This window comes from Dermochelys coriacea, chromosome 1 (assembly GCF_009764565.3).
Source record: "Dermochelys coriacea isolate rDerCor1 chromosome 1, rDerCor1.pri.v4, whole genome shotgun sequence".
In the NCBI taxonomy this organism is placed as follows: domain Eukaryota; kingdom Metazoa; phylum Chordata; order Testudines; family Dermochelyidae; genus Dermochelys; species Dermochelys coriacea.
Window position 1 is genome coordinate 101138620 of NC_050068.2, and position 20300 is coordinate 101158919.

The 20300-nt window shown below is 41.6% G+C and overlaps 1 protein-coding gene across 2 annotated transcripts in view; it reads right to left on the reverse strand.

The window, feature by feature from the left end:
- The window catches only part of NALCN (sodium leak channel, non-selective), a 389689-nt gene that overhangs the window by 285318 nt on the left and 84071 nt on the right, over positions 1-20300 (reverse strand). For both annotated transcript variants that reach the window (XM_038386658.2, XM_038386660.2), the window contains exon 7: positions 5026-5180. In XM_038386658.2, the coding sequence (XP_038242586.1) occupies positions 5026-5180 (155 nt within the window). The remainder of the gene's footprint in view (positions 1-5025; positions 5181-20300) is intronic.

Genomic DNA, 20300 nt, shown 5'->3' on the forward strand with positions numbered 1-20300 from the left:
ACATGCTTTTTAGAATAAAATTCCTTGGTAAATACCAAATCTTAGTTTATATACAGATCCAGTCTTGCTCCCATTCATGTCAAATCTATGTACTTCAATGGAAGCAGGATAAGGCCCAAAAGTAAAGAACCTTCTACCATGCACAACTATGTGTTGTGCATATGCGTCTCACAATATGCCCTTTCTGCACCAAATTCATTCCTGGTGCAAGCTGGCAAATCTCTATTAACTTCAGTAGTGTTGCATCCACTTATGACAGCACAGAATGTGATCCTTAATCTGTGGCAAACTTCCTAGATATCTCGCTTTTCTTTTCTTTTTTAAAAATTTGTAATTGAAATTATCAAAATCAAATGCACATAACTTGTACCGATTTACCGTAAATGAAGTAGCACTAATTATATGGTAGCTGCTAGATTGCTATGCTCATATGTTTGTTATAATGACACATTTCAGGAATGAATAGGACAAGCTCTATAATAATACCTTCAGGTAAAACATCATTGCTTTTATAAAATAAAATAATATTGTTACACAAAAAAAGTTTACCAAATAATTTAGTTACCTGTAGACATATAAGGTGCATCATCAATTGGAGCGTTATAAAATATTGCTAAGTTATTGCCAGTTATTGCCCTATTTCCAACATTCCTGATGAGGGGAAGCTTATTAAGATTGTACCAAAATAGTTCTGAACATTACCTGATATCCTCAGATTCTCTTAGACATCTTTCTATAAGATGGCTATTGTACAGAGACAAATTTGAACATAAGAATATAAAAATGGCCATCCTGGGTCAGACCAATGGTTCGTCTAGTCCAGTATCTTGTCTTTTGACAGTGGCCGATGTCAGATGCCTCAAACTGAATGAACAGAACAGGGCAAATGCTGAGTGATCCATCCCCTGTCATCTACTCCCAGCTTCTGACACAGGCTTAGGAACATCCAGAGCATGGGGTGGGTCCCTGACCATCTTGGCTAGAAGCCATTGTTGGACTTATCTCCATGAACTTATCTAATTCTTTTTTTAACCCAGCTATATTTTTGGCTTCACAACATCCCCTGGCAATGAGTTTCACAGATTCACTGTGTTTTGTGTGAAGAAATACTTCCTTCCATTTGTTTTAAACCTGTTGCCTATTAACCAGAATGACATCTGGTTCCTTTATTATATGAAGGGGTAAATAACACTTCCCTATTATTCACTTTCTCCACACCACTGATGATGTTATGGATGTCTATCATATCTCCCCCTTAGTCATCTCTTTTCCAAGCTGTACAGACCCAGTGTTTTTAATCTCTCCTCAGATGGAAGCTGTTTCATACTCTAATAACTGTTGTTGTCCTTCTTGTTACTTTTTCCAATTCTAATATATCCTTTTTTAATTGGGGCAACCAAGATTTCCTGCAGTATTCAAAGTGTGGTTGTATCATTAATATATGTATTGGCGTTATGGTATTTTCTGTCTTATTATCTATCTCTTTCAGCATATTATATCTGTGCTACAGAATCTGCCTGGTTTCCAGTTCATTTTTGGATGTTGATTCCGACTTACACAGTTCAGGTCCTCGTTGTCTTAGAGATTCTCTTTCTCTCCTGCCTTATGCCAACAGTTGAGCTCCTTGGAGATTCTTGGATGTCTCTATTATAGCAGTCCTGACAGGGTATTTTTTATGAAGGCTCCTAAAATCTTGAACTCATTCTCAGCTACATTCTGATATAGCCTAAAATTTGCTGACTTTCAGGTCATGCTGCAACACATATTTATTTACTAAGGCATTTGCCTAAAAGAGATTTGTAAGGTTTCAGGGAAGATTACTGAAGCCCTTAATTGACACTGTATCAATCTGCTCTGTAACAAATACTAATGCACCTGAGTTATTTTATGGAAGTGAACACTTTTATTAAATTAAGTGGGACTACTCAAATGCATAAGAATCAGAATCAGGGCCTTAGAGATGGTTGGAATTTGCATTTTATAATTCAAGTGTATTTTTTAAAAGTCTCAAATAAAAACTAGGCTATTTTTAAAGTTTTATCAATTACAGGAATAGCTCTTGCAATGCAGTGCTCTTACTTTTTTTTCTTCACATTTATTGACAGATTATAATAAACTGCACAATATCTTATGTTTCAGTAAATTTTTTCAGCACATAACCCAATATAATCAACCTTAGGGAATTCACAGCGTTATATTACCTCCCATACTTTCCTGCTTTGGCCAATTAGCTATTAGGAGCTGAAAGGGTTTCTTGGTTTGCCATAATGAGGATTACCCAGGATCCCTAATTGGTATATTAATAAGATGTAGTTGAGTTTGAAACAAATTATACTAGTCTTATTTATCTGGAAATATGGGGATTGTGACAGGGTGGACTAGGTTCCAGAGGCCCCTGCTGGAGGCCTCATGGGCCTGCTTCAACCCACCCCAGAAAAGAGGAAAGGGAAGTCCTTCATGCAACCTAGAGTGGCTGCAGAGAAACAATCAATCAGAAGGGCCGTTGGACTGGCCAATCAGGGGCCTGAAGACTCATATAAACGGAAACAGCAGAGGCAGAGCAGTCAGTTGCTGCCTAGAGCTCAAAGAGGGGGAACTGGGTGTCTGTGTGGCTGGAACAGCAGCAGGACCATGGACAGATCAATGTGGGCAGGCTGAGCCCAGGGGACTGAGCCCAGAACATAGCCAGACCGGGCAAGGGTACTGTAATGCGCCCTCCTGGTCTGGCTGAAGACTGAGCTCAGGGAGGACTGCCAAACGACATCAACTGAGGGTACCAAGATAGGCCCCTGTTAGGTTGTTAAAGAACACAGTGCCTCCAGGGAGAAGGCCTTGGTGCTATGGCCCCGTACCTGGGCCATGAGAAAGAACTAGAGACTGTATACTCTGGAAGGAGGAATAGTGTGTGTGACTTGGCCAGAGGGCTGAGTCACTAAAGACGTGTCAAACAACCACTGGCTGGGGAGGGGTCATGAAAGGCAGGTGCCACCCCATTGTAAGAACTGAAAGAAAAGCAGCCTCACAACCGACCAGAAAGGGGGTGCCTGTGAGAGGTGGGTGCCATCCTCATTCAAAGAGTGAGTGAATGCAGACACATATCAGCCAGAGAGGAGGCACTTGTGATAGGAGGGTGCCACAGGAACAAATGTTTTTGACTCCTCTCTTGGAGTTGGGGATGAAGGTAGCAGTTGCAGTATTTTATGCTGCAAGTACTGCTGAGGGGTTTGCAATGCATATACTCTTACAAGTGCTTCCTCTTAAGCCTGTTTGGGGTACAGTAAGGTGAAAGGAATTGTTCTATATGAGAGCATCCTTCATTTGACCTTCCTCAGACACAGTGAGAGATTTTACACATTAAGTAGTATTTCACACCATGCATACCCCCATTTAAATAAGTGGGATTTCTCATGAAGTAAGGTACTACAGAATGTGAATAAGTGTGCAGAATCTGGACTATATAATAGGGTAAGGGTATAAAGTTGGAGGGAACTGGGGGGAGAAATCTAATGAACACAGCCACAGGTGACACTAGTCCTCTAATCCAACCTGTGTTCTTAGAGGAGCCTTTTTGAACCTTCCCAGAGTCAGAAGTTATAAACCCAGAAAAGGACATTATTTTATCTAACCTCCTGTACAACATATGACTTTCCTGAATTAATTCCTATTTGAACAAGAGTATATCTTTTAGAAAAACATCCAATCTTGATTTAAAAATTGGCAGTTATGAAAAATCCACCTCAACCCTTGTAAATTATTCTAATGACGAATTACCCTCACTGTTAAAAATGTGCATCTTATTTTCAGTCTGAATCTGTCTCGCTTCAGATGGGAGTTCAAGCTGAGCTAGTTATCCACTGGTATCCCAAGTCTCTTGCAAAGTCACAGCTTCCCAGTATACCGTCCCCATCCTGTAAGTATGGCCTAGATTATTTTTCCTAGATGCATAACTTTGCATTTGACCAAATTAAAATGCATTTTGTTAGCTTGAGCCCAACTTTACCAAGCCATCCAGATCATTCTGTATCAGTGACCTGTCTTCATTATTTGGCACTTTCCCAATCTTTGGATACTCTGCAAACTATATCAGTGGTTATTTTCTATGGTCTTCCCAGTCATTGATAAAAATGTTACATAACATAGGGCCTTCTACTAATGACTCAGGAATTTTATTTATTATTTTATTTATGATTATTTCTGATTTTAGTACCATCACTATGAAAGTCAAGGGGACCCAGAGTTTAAACAACTCCTGGTTACCAGTATATAGATATTTTCCAAACATTTCAGCCCAAATGGTTAAAAATTGGCAAAATTATACACAACTGAAGACAGGTTCTTATAATGGGTAACTTTAGCCATAGAGTTGGGTAACCTTAGCTATAGGAGTCTCTATCTGTGCCATATAATATGTAAGATGTTTGGTCAGAGATGGTCTTTGAAACTGCAATGCCTAAATCTGGGGAATCTAAGAAATGTCATACTAGCTTTTCCATAACTGGTGAACCATCTGAGTTGGGACTGCAATTTAATCCAGCCTAACTTCTACTGCATGAGCTAGTAGTGCTCCTTAAATTATGCAAATGTAAATTATTTTAATATGTCCATCGCTGCTGTATTTGGGCACCATCTATAACGACACTACAGAAAAATACTGCACCAAAAGTTTAGTCTGAAAGATAAACAGATTATGAAACCATTAAATAATCTAAAATTTATCACAAATAATAAAACCCCCACATTAATCATTGTATTTACATATTGTAATAATGAATGGTTGCCCCTCCATAAAAAAGACATTGTTATAAAATTAGTTAAACCTTGGGGTGCCAGACTCTATACAAATAGATTATGACTTGACCACTTAAAAGAAAATCAATATCATTGTTTGTGCAGTAGTCATATAGGAGAATACTGTTTTCACTTAGTATCTTCACTGCACAGACATGAACTATTTTGTATCTGTTCTACTTATTTTAGAAACATTTTTAAATGGATACTGAAATGGATTTTACCAGTAAGACAGACCTATCTCATTAAATCCACTGTAGCCCAGCTCTTGCCTGCTTAGTCCCAGATCTTCAAGGTCCATGCACTTAAATCCTGCTGGACACTGGTAACCTTCTTCTAGCTCTCTGGAACAGTGGGTATCTGGGATAGCTAAATTATTCCAGGTTACATTTCTGTGAAAAATACAATATCAAACTATTAGATGTACTCAGTTTTCATATGCTTAACTTGTATATTTACTGAATTTAACATTCATTATTAATGCAGGTTATTTTGCAATGAAGAGTCAATATTTTAAATCCTGTAAAATTATTTTATTTAAAACAATTTATTTTAGTGAATTCAGTGCTCATGGGAAAGGTCAGGCTAATGCACCTGGAAACTGAAGTTCCCTTCCATTAGCAGCAGTAGTAACAACAGCAGTCACATAGTACTATCTAGAGGCCCCAACCGAGATAAGAACTCCATTGTGCAAGATGCTGTTCAAACACATATGGCAATAAAAATCATAAATAATATTAATAGTAAGAAACATTCCCTGACCCACAATATGGGGGGGGGAAGGGGGAGAGAAGGAAGTATTATTATCCCCATTTTGCATATAGGGAACTGAGGCACAAAACCTGAGATTTTTCTAAGGAGACCAAGGGAGTTAGAAAACCATCTCCCATTGGAATTCAATAGAAGTTGGGCACCCAACTCTCATAGGCTTTTTTGGGAAATTCCAGCCAGAGACACTAACTGACTTGCCCAAGAACACACAGGAAATCTGTGACAGGGCTGGGAACTGAACCTAGATCTCCCAAGTCTCAGTCCAGTGCCTTAACACCCATCCTTTCAGTTTCAATAATATATTTTATCCACAGAACAGGTCAATCTTTGTAATCTCTGACATATCTATTACAGCCAAACATCCATTAATACATTTTATGGAATTGAAATGTCTGATTTGTTTGTTTGTAATGATCTGATGAGCTAGCTATCTAAAAGCATAAAATCTCAAAAACAAATAGAAAATTAGCAATGGTTAATAAAATTCATATGCATTTCGGACTGCAGTCTGTGTCAAAAGGGATATAAATAAATAACAGTTGCCAGTTAAATTGCTATGTAAAATCAGCCTATTGTGAGAGAGATGATGGATTATATCATTTACTCTTTTATAGGCTAAGCTTGGTTCTTGTGTGTTTGACTTTGCTTATCTTCTCACAAGACTCCAAACTATTTGAGAAGTTTTGTATGTTTATCATCAAAACTTGTTCCTGAGTGTGATCCAAAGAAGAGATGCTCCTAACATAAGTTTTAGTCTGCCCTTTAGCATATTACTCCTTATGATTCTTCTAAAAGTCCTCCTCTTTTAATCTAATTCCCAGAGGCATTTTGATGACTACTTGGGGTGAAGAGAGGCTTTAATTACTTTATTTTTCTTGCTTTCATGCACTGCATGCATTATTAAAAAAATAATCTATAATTTGTCAAGGTGAAACTGAAGCTTCCTGCACAATTGTCTTTAGGCAAGGAAACAACTGTAGTTTGAACCAATTGGCCTCCATCTTTGCAAAAATACCCTGCAAATCTAGTTCTGGGCACAGATGTCTATACAGGCATATATATGTTCATGTCACCATGTTTACATACATGATCAGCAAAGATTTAAACATAAACAAGGTATGTAAATTCATTCACACTAGAATATTTTAATGCACAATATTAGTACTTTGAGATTGTGGTATATCTGCACAGAAGACATTCTGCTATAGGATTATCATGGTACATTTTATGAATATTCTTAGCAGTGAAAATTAATTCATTGGCACAAGCATATTCAGTATTCATGCCACTAAGAACTAATTAATTTTACATTATGCTTTGCATTAGGAAATCCCAATTCCCAGAGTCAAGAGATTCCCTGTGTTAGGGAATATTATTAAGTGTACTGCTTGCTCAGTCATTACAATACAAGACACTAATTTTCAAATGTTTCATTTAAACCTAGGTCACTTTCATATTGTATCTATTCTTCAAATTACAGTAAATGGTCTTCAATCCTATTCCTGGGGGAATATAGCTGCCTTCCCTGACAATGTCAAAATCATTTTTGGACAGTAAGAAAGCCGAATTCTGTCTGGTACCTTGGGTCTTTCAGCCAAGACAACATCACTGAGACGCTTATATATACTGAGGTTGCGTTTGTGTTCAGGGCAAGTATAGTATATCAAGATAGAGCTATATGTGACAAGAACATTGTGCAGAATTTAACTGCAAAATGGTTTAAATTATGTTATTCCCTGTTGTGCCAATAGTCTAGAAATGCTCAATATTTACTAAGGTCCTGGTTCAGCAAGGTGCAGCAGCAGGTGCCTAACTTTAAGCACTTGAGTAGTCCCATTATGCAATGTGCTTAAGTAACTTGCTGATGTACAATAAAAGACTTCATTCTTATAGCTCTACAAATAACTCAGCATTTTACATTTCTGCGTGGTTTTCAAAGCCTCTGGGGCAAATGCTTCATCTTTTAAGCTGATCAACTGTGGAAAACCCTGAACAAAGCAGAACTAATCCAGCATAGGGGCATTGGACTCAGGGCTAGGGTAACCATGTATATCCAGCAGCTAAACTCCTTCGTGGTTGGGGACGGCTACTGCAGCCCAAGACTGTGGGAAAGTCAATGTGCTGGCACCTTTTGGCCTGGAGAAGAGGATTCTTCCCATCTTCTCCTCCCCATATACACAAACACCAACAAGGCAACATGAAAGAATGTGTCATGACATGGCACGGCCAATCCACTGCCCCTTTTCCATGCCTACTGTGGCCAAGTAACATTTTTAAACAGCTAGAGTGGTGAGGACAGAGACAGCCAGACATTTTCAGAGCACAGCTCTTTTGTTAGGACGGTACTATAAGGAAAGTATTTTGACCTTGCATTTAACAAGTTAGAAAATACCTCAGGGGTTTGACTCTTCATTCCTTTGACCTATTTTCTACTAACTTCATTTTCTTCACTAAGAACAGAATAGGGTCACTTATGACCAGTGCTTTTGTTCTAGCATTCTATTAACTTTAACAGGTTTCATAAGAAAGACATAGGAAACTACTAACCTAGTACTGTAATTTTCATACCAGGTAAAGTAGTGACGTTAGTAATAATGGAATCTGTTAATTAACGTATAAAGAAATGTGCTCAGAACAGTGAAATAAGGAGTGAATAACTAGCCTCAGCTAGTCTGGCATGATACTGCAGGAATGTAAAAGAAGTTTACCTCTCTGAATACACCTAGATACCAACAGTAACACCACTAGTAGCTAAAGAACTGATTATGGGTGTTGTTTCCCTTGGCAAGAACAAAGAAGATTACAGTCCTTCTAGCATCATCTCACCAAGTGTAAATTTTGATGAGATGTGAGGCTGATGTGTGTGGTGATGTTTATTTTGGCCAGGCAGCGGTCAGCAATGTGTGAGTAAGAATGTGAGGTTAAAAACAGTCATAGCTACTTCAGAGTAGGGATCAGAGCTTGATGATTGTTTTGAAAAGACAAAACACAGTTAATTGGCTGTCCATAACTACAAACTAAAGAATGGCAAAAGAGTAAGTTACCTGTGAGAGAGACTAAGGCTCCAATTCAGCAAGGTACTTAAAAAGGTGCCTAACTTTACACAAATGAGTAGTCCCATTGACATGAATGTGACCATTCATTGTTTAAAATATCTGTTCACAGGCTTAAGTATCTTGGTGAACTGGGGCTGAAACTGGGGAAAACGAGAGGTTCCCCACATTACTCCAGAAGGCTACTCATTGAAGGTCGAGGTTACAACAGTATACAAAGAGGCAAGAATACCCTTAAGTAGATGACGTTAGAATCCTTTGGATAAGGCGACAGTTCCAGAGGCAAGATTAGAAGAGGAAGCTGATCCAGCTCTTGAGCACTATAACAGGAGAAATGAACCAAGACCTGGAGGGAGGGGGGAATAAATAGGAGCAAATAGGCTATCTGCCATTCACACAGGGCTGTGAAGAGTGAAACTATGTTATACCAGGTTTCAGAGTAGCAGCCATGTTAGTCTGTATTCGCAAAAAGAAAAGGAGTAATTGTGGCACCTTAGAGACTAACAAATTTATTTGAGCATAAGCTTTCGTGAGCTACATGCATCCGATGAAGTGAGCTGTAGCTCACGAAAGCTTATGCTCAAATAAATTTGTTAGTCTCTAAGGTGCCACAAGTACTCCTTTTCTTTATGTTATACCAGTTCATATTTTTAAGAAGAAACACTGAGTTCCAATTTTCAATTTCCAACAAATGGCTTGTCTATATGAGAAAGTTATACTGGCATAAGCGAAGGCGTGACTTTAAAGCAATATAATGATAGTGGTATAATTCCTCCCATGAATACTCTTATTCCAGTATAAGAGGACCTCTTTTTGCTTTAGCTTCTGTTGCTTAGGAAGGGGTTTAAACTAAATTAAAAAAAAAGCTACTCTTATACTGGAATAAGAGTTTCCACAGGGAGGATTAGACTATTATAACTTTATTGGTCTGACTATACCGCTAAAATTATATTGGTGTAATTGGTAAAACTTTCCTATGTAGATGAGCCCCAAGACTTTGTCCTTGTCTTCAGTAAAATACACACACACACACAACAAAACTTCAACACAACACATCCCATGACCCCATCTTTTTTGCAGGAAAATAGAACATAAAAAATCTATTGAAGTCTATAATTTAACAGTTAAGCCACACTGTCATATAATGACTGACAAATGACTTGGTAGTCCTGCTACCTGAATGCAATCGCTGATGTGAATGACATGCAGTAATTTTGCAGTGTGTTGAATTCATTTTGTGCTGTCTGGGAAGCACAAGTAGATGGTCAATAATAAAAGTTTACAACCGGGCAGAGTCCATATAATCTTGAATGAACATGCCTGGGAATGCAGGTTAATTTGAACTTTACTATAGAAAAGTAAACCTTCTGATGAAAACTTTTCAGAATTGATTAAGATTTTGCCCATCTTGGTTTTCAAGTGACCTATAGTAGGGTAAATCTATAAGGTAAATACTTTGTCAAAAGGAATTTAGTTGGTGATGTTTAACCTGAGTTTTTTAAATACAGCTGATATCAAATGCAATAGCTTCTTAGCACAATTCCTGATTTGAGCCCTGATTTTGGGAAAGCACATAGGTACTTGCTTAACATTAAGTACATTCCTAATTAACAAAGTACCTACTCATGCCCTTAAGTTCCATTGACTTCAATGGGAGTTAAGCATGTGCTTAAATTTAAGTAAGTATTTGAGTGCTTTACTGCACTGGGGCCTTGGTAGAGAAGGGAATATAGTGCTCAAAGTGCAGCTGACTTTCATTAAAGCTTTTGATAGTTTCTGAATATCTTAGGATCAACATTAAGAAAACTTGCAAAAATTTACACCAGTGAAAGAATATAAATTCGGTTATATTGGTGCAAACTCCTATTTTAGACACACTACACTGTAATTTAGCACTGATGCTGATACCACTGAATCTAGTAAATTACCAGAGCAGCTGCACTGATGTAAACTATGCTATACAATGGTGCAATATGCCTATGTTCGGGATATGCACAGCTATAACTATATCAATATAGTTATGCCGGTGTATATTTCTGTAATGGCCTCAGTAACCTGCAAAAATATTCACTCCATCCACCCATCTTAGGACAGGCGGGGATATGGGAGAAATTGATCAAATTGGCTGGGATCCCCAGAGCTATTTGCTGGAAAATAATGTGCTCTTCCACATCTAGGCATCCACTCCTACTCCTCCACCACACAGAGTGCATATGGACTTTGAGGAGTGACTGGGAATGGAAATCTCCTACAGCTACCTACTGGCCATTTCATAGGAGATTAGGGAGCTAACTGGCTTCCACAGACATACTCCTCAATCCCCATCACTCAAGGCTGTGTTGGGTTTAGGGACACAATCTTGGGCACCCAAATGCTGTTCCACTCTTCCTGCCCTGTAAGTAGTATATTTGCCAGAGCTGGATCTCTAGGCTTGCTGTGGGTCTGACCCCATCATCTTTTTCGTAGTCAAAATGATTTTTAACTTTTGGGTATGACTGTCCAGTAGGTTTGTTTCTTTGCCTCATAGAACCCAGGAGGCCTGGTTGGCAGCAATAATAAGGAAAACAAGGGGTAGAAATTTTCAAAAAAGAAATTAGTAAGTGGTGTGACAATGCACCTCTTTCATCACATCAACGCTTAGAATTTCTCCCTGTGGTGTTGGGTGACTGGGAGTAAATCAGTTCTACTCCAGAGGTAGAATTCTTAACATGGGTTTATTTACAATATTTACAGCGTAGGCCCTAGGACTGGCCCAAGAGGTTTCTTTAAACATAGAGAAAATACACTCCCTAACTTCCACTGGAGCACTGCCTCTTCTTTTGTTGGCTACCAACTGCCAAGCACCTTCTGTAAACAGAAATAAACACAAGTTCTCCTCTGTAGAGAAAAAAACACCTCTTTATCAAGGAGAAGCCTTTTCTCTTTGCTGCATACAACCCTTCTACAGCTTGATTTTCATCTCTCTTCTGCCCAAAAGAATTTTCAAAGATCACAGGCTGTCCTTAATTGGACTCAGTTGTCCATAATTAACCTGTGGTAACCTCTATCAGTTCCTAAGAAAAAGAGCTTTAACTATTCTAAGACAGCCTGCCTTCACCCACCCTGCCAGGACTGACTGTGTCACTCAGCTGATAAAGCTGCAGTCAGTAACCAGTGCAGGTGAGAGGCTTTAGGGTGCCAACTCCCGGGGCAAGCAATCCAGCAAGTTGATGGCATGGATCCCACTACCCTATGGAATACAGGAAGGTTATAAGTTTCAGAGTAGCAGCCGTGTTAGTCTGTATTCTCAAAAAGAAAAGGAGTACTTGTGGCACCTTAGAGACTAACAAATTTATTAGAGCATAAGCTTTCGTGAGCTACAGCTCACTTCATCGGATGCATTTGGTGGAAAAAACAGGGTAGAGATTTATATACACACACACAGAGAACATGAAACAATGGGTTTATCATACACACTGTAAGGAGAGTGATCACTTAAGATAAGCCATCACCAACAGCAGGGGGGGGAAGGAGGAAAACCTTTCATGGTGACAAGCAGGTAGGCTAATTCCAGCAGTTAACAAGAATATCAGAGGAACAGTGGGGGGTGGGGTGGGAGGGAGAAATACCATGGGGAAATAGTTTTACTTTGTGTAATGACTCATCCATTCCCAGTCTCTATTCAAGCCTAAGTTAATTGTATCCAGTTTGCAAATTAATTCCAATTCAGCAGTCTCTCGTTGGAGTCTGTTTTTGAAGCTTTTTTGTTGAAGTATAGCCACTCTTAGGTCTGTGATCGAGTGACCAGAGAGATTGAAGTGTTCTCCAACTGGTTTTTGCATGTTATAATTCTTGACGTCTGATTTGTGTCCATTCATTCTTTTACGTAGAGACTGTCCAGTTTGGCCAATGTACATGGCAGAGGGGCATTGCTGGCACATGATGGCATATATCACATTGGTAGATGCGCAGGTGAAGGAGCCTCTGATAGTGTGGCTGATGTGATTAGGCCCTATGATGGTATCCCCTGAATAGATATGTGGACAGAGTTGGCAACGGGCTTTGTTGCAAGGATAGGTTCCTGGGTTAGTGGTTCTGTTGTGTGGTGTGTGGTTGCTGGTGAGTATTTGCTTCAGATTGGGGGGCTGTCTGTAAGCAAGGACTGGTCTGTCTCCCAAGATCTGAGAGAGCGATGGCTCGTCCTTCAGGATAGGTTGTAGATCCTTGATGATGCGTTGGAGGGGTTTTAGTTGGGGGCTGAAGGTGATGGCTAGTGGCGTTCTGTTGTTTTCTTTGTTGGGCCTGTCCTGTAGTAGGTGACTTCTGGGTACTCTTCTGGCTCTGTCAATCTGTTTCTTCACTTCAGCAGGTGGGTACTGTAGTTGTAGGAATGCATGATAGAGATCTTGTAGGTGTTTGTCTCTGTCTGAGGGGTTGGAGCAAATGCGGTTATATCGTAGCGCTTGGCTGTAGACAATGGATCGAGTGGTATGATCTGGATGAAAGCTAGAGGCATGTAGGTAGGAATAGCGGTCAGTAGGTTTCCGATATAGGGTGGTGTTTATGTGACCATCGCTTATTAGCACCGTAGTGTCCAGGAAGTGGATCTCTTGTGTGGACTGGTCCAGGCTGAGGTTGATGGTGGGATGGAAATTGTTGAAATCATGGTGGAATTCCTCAAGAGCTTCTTTTCCATGGGTCCAGATGATGAAGATGTCATCAATGTAGCGCAAGTAGAGTAGGGGCATTAGGGAACGAGAGCTGAGGAAGCGTTGTTCTAAGTCAGCCATAAAAATGTTGGCATACTGTGGGGCCATGCGGGTACCCATCGCAGTGCCGCTGATTTGAAGGTATACATTGTCACCAAATGTGAAATAGTTATGGGTCAGGACAAAGTCACAAAGTTCTGCCACCAGGTTAGCCGTGACAGTATCGGGGATACTGTTCCTGACGGCTTGTAGTCCATCTTTGTGTGGAATGTTGGTGTAGAGGGCTTCTACATCCATAGTGGCTAGGATGGTGTTTTTAGGAAGATCACCAATGGACTGTAGTTTCCTCAGGAAATCGGTGGTGTCTCGAAGATAGCTGGGAGTGCTGGTAACGAAGGGCCTGAGGAGGGAGTCTACATAGCCAGACAATCCTGCTGTCAGGGTGCCAATGCCTGAGATGATGGGGCGTCCAGGATTTCCAGGTTTATGGATCTTGGGTAGCAGATAGAATACCCCAGGTCCTGGCTCCAGGGGTGTGTCTGTGCGGATTTGTTCTTGTGCTTTTTCAGGGAGTTTCTTGAGCAAATGCTGTAGTTTCTTTTGGTAACTCTCAGTGGGATCAGAGGGTAATGGCTTGTAGAAAGTGGTGTTGGAGAGCTGCCTAGTAGCCTCTTGTTCATACTCTGACCTATTCATGATGACGACAGCACCTCCTTTGTCAGCCTTTTTGATTATGATGTCAGAGTTGTTTCTGAGGCTGTGGATGGCACTGTGTTCTGCATGGCTGAGGTTATGGGGTAAGCGATGCTGCTTTTCCACAATTTCAGCTCGTGCACGTCGGCGGAAGCAGTCTATGTAGAAATCCAGGCTGCTGTTTCGACCTTCAGGAGGAGTCCACCTAGAATCCTTCTTTTTGTAGTGTTGGCAGGAAGGTCTCTGTGGATTAATATGTTGGTCAGAGGTGTGTTGGAAATATTCCTTGAGTCTGAGACGTCGAAAATAGGATTCTAGGTCACCACAGAACTGTATCATGTTCGTGGGGGTGGAGGGGCAAAAGGAGAGGCCCCGAGATAGGACAGATTCTTCCGCTGGGCTAAGAGTATAGTTGGATAGATTAACAATATTGCTGGGTGGGTTACGGGAACCATTGTTGTGGCCCCTTGTGGCATATAGTAGTTTAGATAGCTTAGTGTCCTTTTCTTTTGTAGAGAATCAAAGTGTGTTTTGTAAATGGCTTGTCTAGTTTTTGTAAAGTCCAGCCACGAGGAAGTTTGTGTGGAAGGTTGGTTCTTTATGAGAGTATCCAGTTTTGAGAGCTCATTCTTAATCTTTCCCTGTTTGCTGTAGAGGATGTTGATCAGGTGGTTCCGCAGTTTCCTTGAGAGTGTGTGGCACAAGCTGTCAGCATAGTCTGTGTGGTATGTAGATTGTAATGGATTTTTTACCTTCAGTCCTTTCGGTATGATGTCCATCTGTTTGCATTTGGAGAGGAAGATGATGTCTGTCTGTATCTGTGCGAGTTTTTTCATGAAGTTGACAGATTTCCACTCTATACGGCTAAATTCAGTGCCTTGCATAATCACAGGTTCAGAGTAGCAGCCGTGTTAGTCTGTATTCTCAAAAAGAAAAGGAGTACTTGTGGCACCTTAGAGACTAACAAATTTATTAGAGCATAAGCTTTCGTGAGCTACAGCTCACTTCATCGGATGCATTTGGTGGAAAAAACAGGGTAGAGATTTATATACACACACACAGAGAACATGAAACAATGGGTTTATCATACACACTGTAAGGAGAGTGATCACTTAAGATAAGCCATCACCAACAGCAGGGGGGGGAAGGAGGAAAACCTTTCATGGTGACAAGCAGGTAGGCTAATTCCAGCAGTTAACAAGAATATCAGAGGAACAGTGGGGGGTGGGGTGGGAGGGAGAAATACCATGGGGAAATAGTTTTACTTTGTGTAATGACTCATCCATTCCCAGTCTCTATTCAAGCCTAAGTTAATTGTATCCAGTTTGCAAATTAATTCCAATTCAGCAGTCTCTCGTTGGAGTCTGTTTTTGAAGCTTTTTTGTTGAAGTATAGCCACTCTTAGGTCTGTGATCGAGTGACCAGAGAGATTGAAGTGTTCTCCAACTGGTTTTTGCATGTTATAATTCTTGACGTCTGATTTGTGTCCATTCATTCTTTTACGTAGAGACTGTCCAGTTTGGCCAATGTACATGGCAGAGGGGCATTGCTGGCACATGATGGCATATATCACATTGGTAGATGCGCAGGTGAAGGAGCCTCTGATAGTGTGGCTGATGTGATTAGGCCCTATGATGGTATCCCCTGAATAGATATGTGGACAGAGTTGGCAACGGGCTTTGTTGCAAGGATAGGTTCCTGGGTTAGTGGTTCTGTTGTGTGGTGTGTGGTTGCTGGTGAGTATTTGCTTCAGATTGGGGGGCTGTCTGTAAGCAAGGACTGGTCTGTCTCCCAAGATCTGAGAGAGCGATGGCTCGTCCTTCAGGATAGGTTGTAGACATCCTCTACAGCAAACAGGGAAAGATTAAGAATGAGCTCTCAAAACTGGATACTCTCATAAAGAACCAACCTTCCACACAAACTTCCTCGTGGCTGGACTTTACAAAAACTAGACAAGCCATTTACAAAACACACTTTGATTCTCTACAAAAGAAAAAGGACACTAAGCTATCTAAACTACTATATGCCACAAGGGGCCACAACAATGGTTCCCGTAACCCACCCAGCAATATTGTTAATCTATCCAACTATACTCTTAGCCCAGCGGAAGAATCTGTCCTATCTCGGGGCCTCTCCTTTTGCCCCTCCACCCCCACGAACATGATACAGTTCTGTGGTGACCTAGAATCCTATTTTCGACGTCTCAGACTCAAGGAATATTTCCAACACACCTCTGACCAACATATTAATCCACAGAGACCTTCCTGCCAACACTACAAAAAGAAGGATTCTAGGTGGACTCCTCCTGAAGGTCGAAACAGCAGCCTGGATTTCTACATAGACTGCTTCCGCCGACGTGCACGAGCTGAAATTGTGGAAAAGCAGCATCGCTTACCCCATAACCTCAGCCATGCAGAACACAGTGCCATCCACAGCCTCAGAAACAACTCTGACATCATAATCAAAAAGGCTGACAAAGGAGGTGCTGTCGTCATCATGAATAGGTCAGAGTATGAACAAGAGGCTACTAGGCAGCTCTCCAACACCACTTTCTACAAGCCATTACCCTCTGATCCCACTGAGAGTTACCAAAAGAAACTACAGCATTTGCTCAAGAAACTCCCTGAAAAAGCACAAGAACAAATCCGCACAGACACACCCCTGGAGCCAGGACCTGGGGTATTCTATCTGCTACCCAAGATCCATAAACCTGGAAATCCTGGACGCCCCATCATCTCAGGCATTGGCACCCTGACAGCAGGATTGTCTGGCTATGTAGACTCCCTCCTCAGGCCCTTCGTTACCAGCACTCCCAGCTATCTTCGAGACACCACCGATTTCCTGAGGAAACTACAGTCCATTGGTGATCTTCCTAAAAACACCATCCTAGCCACTATGGATGTAGAAGCCCTCTACACCAACATTCCACACAAAGATGGACTACAAGCCGTCAGGAACAGTATCCCCGATACTGTCACGGCTAACCTGGTGGCAGAACTTTGTGACTTTGTCCTGACCCATAACTATTTCACATTTGGTGACAATGTATACCTTCAAATCAGCGGCACTGCGATGGGTACCCGCATGGCCCCACAGTATGCCAACATTTTTATGGCTGACTTAGAACAACGCTTCCTCAGCTCTCGTTCCCTAATGCCCCTACTCTACTTGCGCTACATTGATGACATCTTCATCATCTGGACCCATGGAAAAGAAGCTCTTGAGGAATTCCACCATGATTTCAACAATTTCCATCCCACCATCAACCTCAGCCTGGACCAGTCCACACAAGAGATCCACTTCCTGGACACTACGGTGCTAATAAGCGATGGTCACATAAACACCACCCTATATCGGAAACCTACTGACCGCTATTCCTACCTACATGCCTCTAGCTTTCATCCAGATCATACCACTCGATCCATTGTCTACAGCCAAGCGCTACGATATAACCGCATTTGCTCCAACCCCTCAGACAGAGACAAACACCTACAAGATCTCTATCATGCATTCCTACAACTACAGTACCCACCTGCTGAAGTGAAGAAACAGATTGACAGAGCCAGAAGAGTACCCAGAAGTCACCTACTACAGGACAGGCCCAACAAAGAAAACAACAGAACGCCACTAGCCATCACCTTCAGCCCCCAACTAAAACCCCTCCAACGCATCATCAAGGATCTACAACCTATCCTGAAGGACGAGCCATCGCTCTCTCAGATCTTGGGAGACAGACCAGTCCTTGCTTACAGACAGCCCCCCAATCTGAAGCAAATACTCACCAGCAACCACACACCACACAACAGAACCACTAACCCAGGAACCTATCCTTGCAACAAAGCCCGTTGCCAACTCTGTCCACATATCTATTCAGGGGATACCATCATAGGGCCTAATCACATCAGCCACACTATCAGAGGCTCCTTCACCTGCGCATCTACCAATGTGATATATGCCATCATGTGCCAGCAATGCCCCTCTGCCATGTACATTGGCCAAACTGGACAGTCTCTACGTAAAAGAATGAATGGACACAAATCAGACGTCAAGAATTATAACATGCAAAAACCAGTTGGAGAACACTTCAATCTCTCTGGTCACTCGATCACAGACCTAAGAGTGGCTATACTTCAACAAAAAAGCTTCAAAAACAGACTCCAACGAGAGACTGCTGAATTGGAATTAATTTGCAAACTGGATACAATTAACTTAGGCTTGAATAGAGACTGGGAATGGATGAGTCATTACACAAAGTAAAACTATTTCCCCATGGTATTTCTCCCTCCCACCCCACCCCCCACTGTTCCTCTGATATTCTTGTTAACTGCTGGAATTAGCCTACCTGCTTGTCACCATGAAAGGTTTTCCTCCTTCCCCCCCCTGCTGTTGGTGATGGCTTATCTTAAGTGATCACTCTCCTTACAGTGTGTATGATAAACCCATTGTTTCATGTTCTCTGTGTGTGTGTATATAAATCTCTACCCTGTTTTTTTCCACCAAATGCATCCGATGAAGTGAGCTGTAGCTCACGAAAGCTTATGCTCTAATAAATTTGTTAGTCTCTAAGGTGCCACAAGTACTCCTTTTCTTTTTGAGAATACAGACTAACACGGCTGCTACTCTGAAACCTGTGATTATGCAAGGCACTGAATTTAGCCGTATAGAGTGGAAATCTGTCAACTTCATGAAAAAACTCGCACAGATACAGACAGACATCATCTTCCTCTCCAAATGCAAACAGATGGACATCATACCGAAAGGACTGAAGGTAAAAAATCCATTACAATCTACATACCACACAGACTATGCTGACAGCTTGTGCCACACACTCTCAAGGAAACTGCGGAACCACCTGATCAACATCCTCTACAGCAAACAGGGAAAGATTAAGAATGAGCTCTCAAAACTGGATACTCTCATAAAGAACCAACCTTCCACACAAACTTCCTCGTGGCTGGACTTTACAAAAACTAGACAAGCCATTTACAAAACACACTTTGATTCTCTACAAAAGAAAAAGGACACTAAGCTATCTAAACTACTATATGCCACAAGGGGCCACAACAATGGTTCCCGTAACCCACCCAGCAATATTGTTAATCTATCCAACTATACTCTTAGCCCAGCGGAAGAATCTGTCCTATCTCGGGGCCTCTCCTTTTGCCCCTCCACCCCCACGAACATGATACAGTTCTGTGGTGACCTAGAATCCTATTTTCGACGTCTCAGACTCAAGGAATATTTCCAACACACCTCTGACCAACATATTAATCCACAGAGACCTTCCTGCCAACACTACAAAAAGAAGGATTCTAGGTGGACTCCTCCTGAAGGTCGAAACAGCAGCCTGGATTTCTACATAGACTGCTTCCGCCGACGTGCACGAGCTGAAATTGTGGAAAAGCAGCATCGCTTACCCCATAACCTCAGCCATGCAGAACACAGTGCCATCCACAGCCTCAGAAACAACTCTGACATCATAATCAAAAAGGCTGACAAAGGAGGTGCTGTCGTCATCATGAATAGGTCAGAGTATGAACAAGAGGCTACTAGGCAGCTCTCCAACACCACTTTCTACAAGCCATTACCCTCTGATCCCACTGAGAGTTACCAAAAGAAACTACAGCATTTGCTCAAGAAACTCCCTGAAAAAGCACAAGAACAAATCCGCACAGACACACCCCTGGAGCCAGGACCTGGGGTATTCTATCTGCTACCCAAGATCCATAAACCTGGAAATCCTGGACGCCCCATCATCTCAGGCATTGGCACCCTGACAGCAGGATTGTCTGGCTATGTAGACTCCCTCCTCAGGCCCTTCGTTACCAGCACTCCCAGCTATCTTCGAGACACCACCGATTTCCTGAGGAAACTACAGTCCATTGGTGATCTTCCTAAAAACACCATCCTAGCCACTATGGATGTAGAAGCCCTCTACACCAACATTCCACACAAAGATGGACTACAAGCCGTCAGGAACAGTATCCCCGATACTGTCACGGCTAACCTGGTGGCAGAACTTTGTGACTTTGTCCTGACCCATAACTATTTCACATTTGGTGACAATGTATACCTTCAAATCAGCGGCACTGCGATGGGTACCCGCATGGCCCCACAGTATGCCAACATTTTTATGGCTGACTTAGAACAACGCTTCCTCAGCTCTCGTTCCCTAATGCCCCTACTCTACTTGCGCTACATTGATGACATCTTCATCATCTGGACCCATGGAAAAGAAGCTCTTGAGGAATTCCACCATGATTTCAACAATTTCCATCCCACCATCAACCTCAGCCTGGACCAGTCC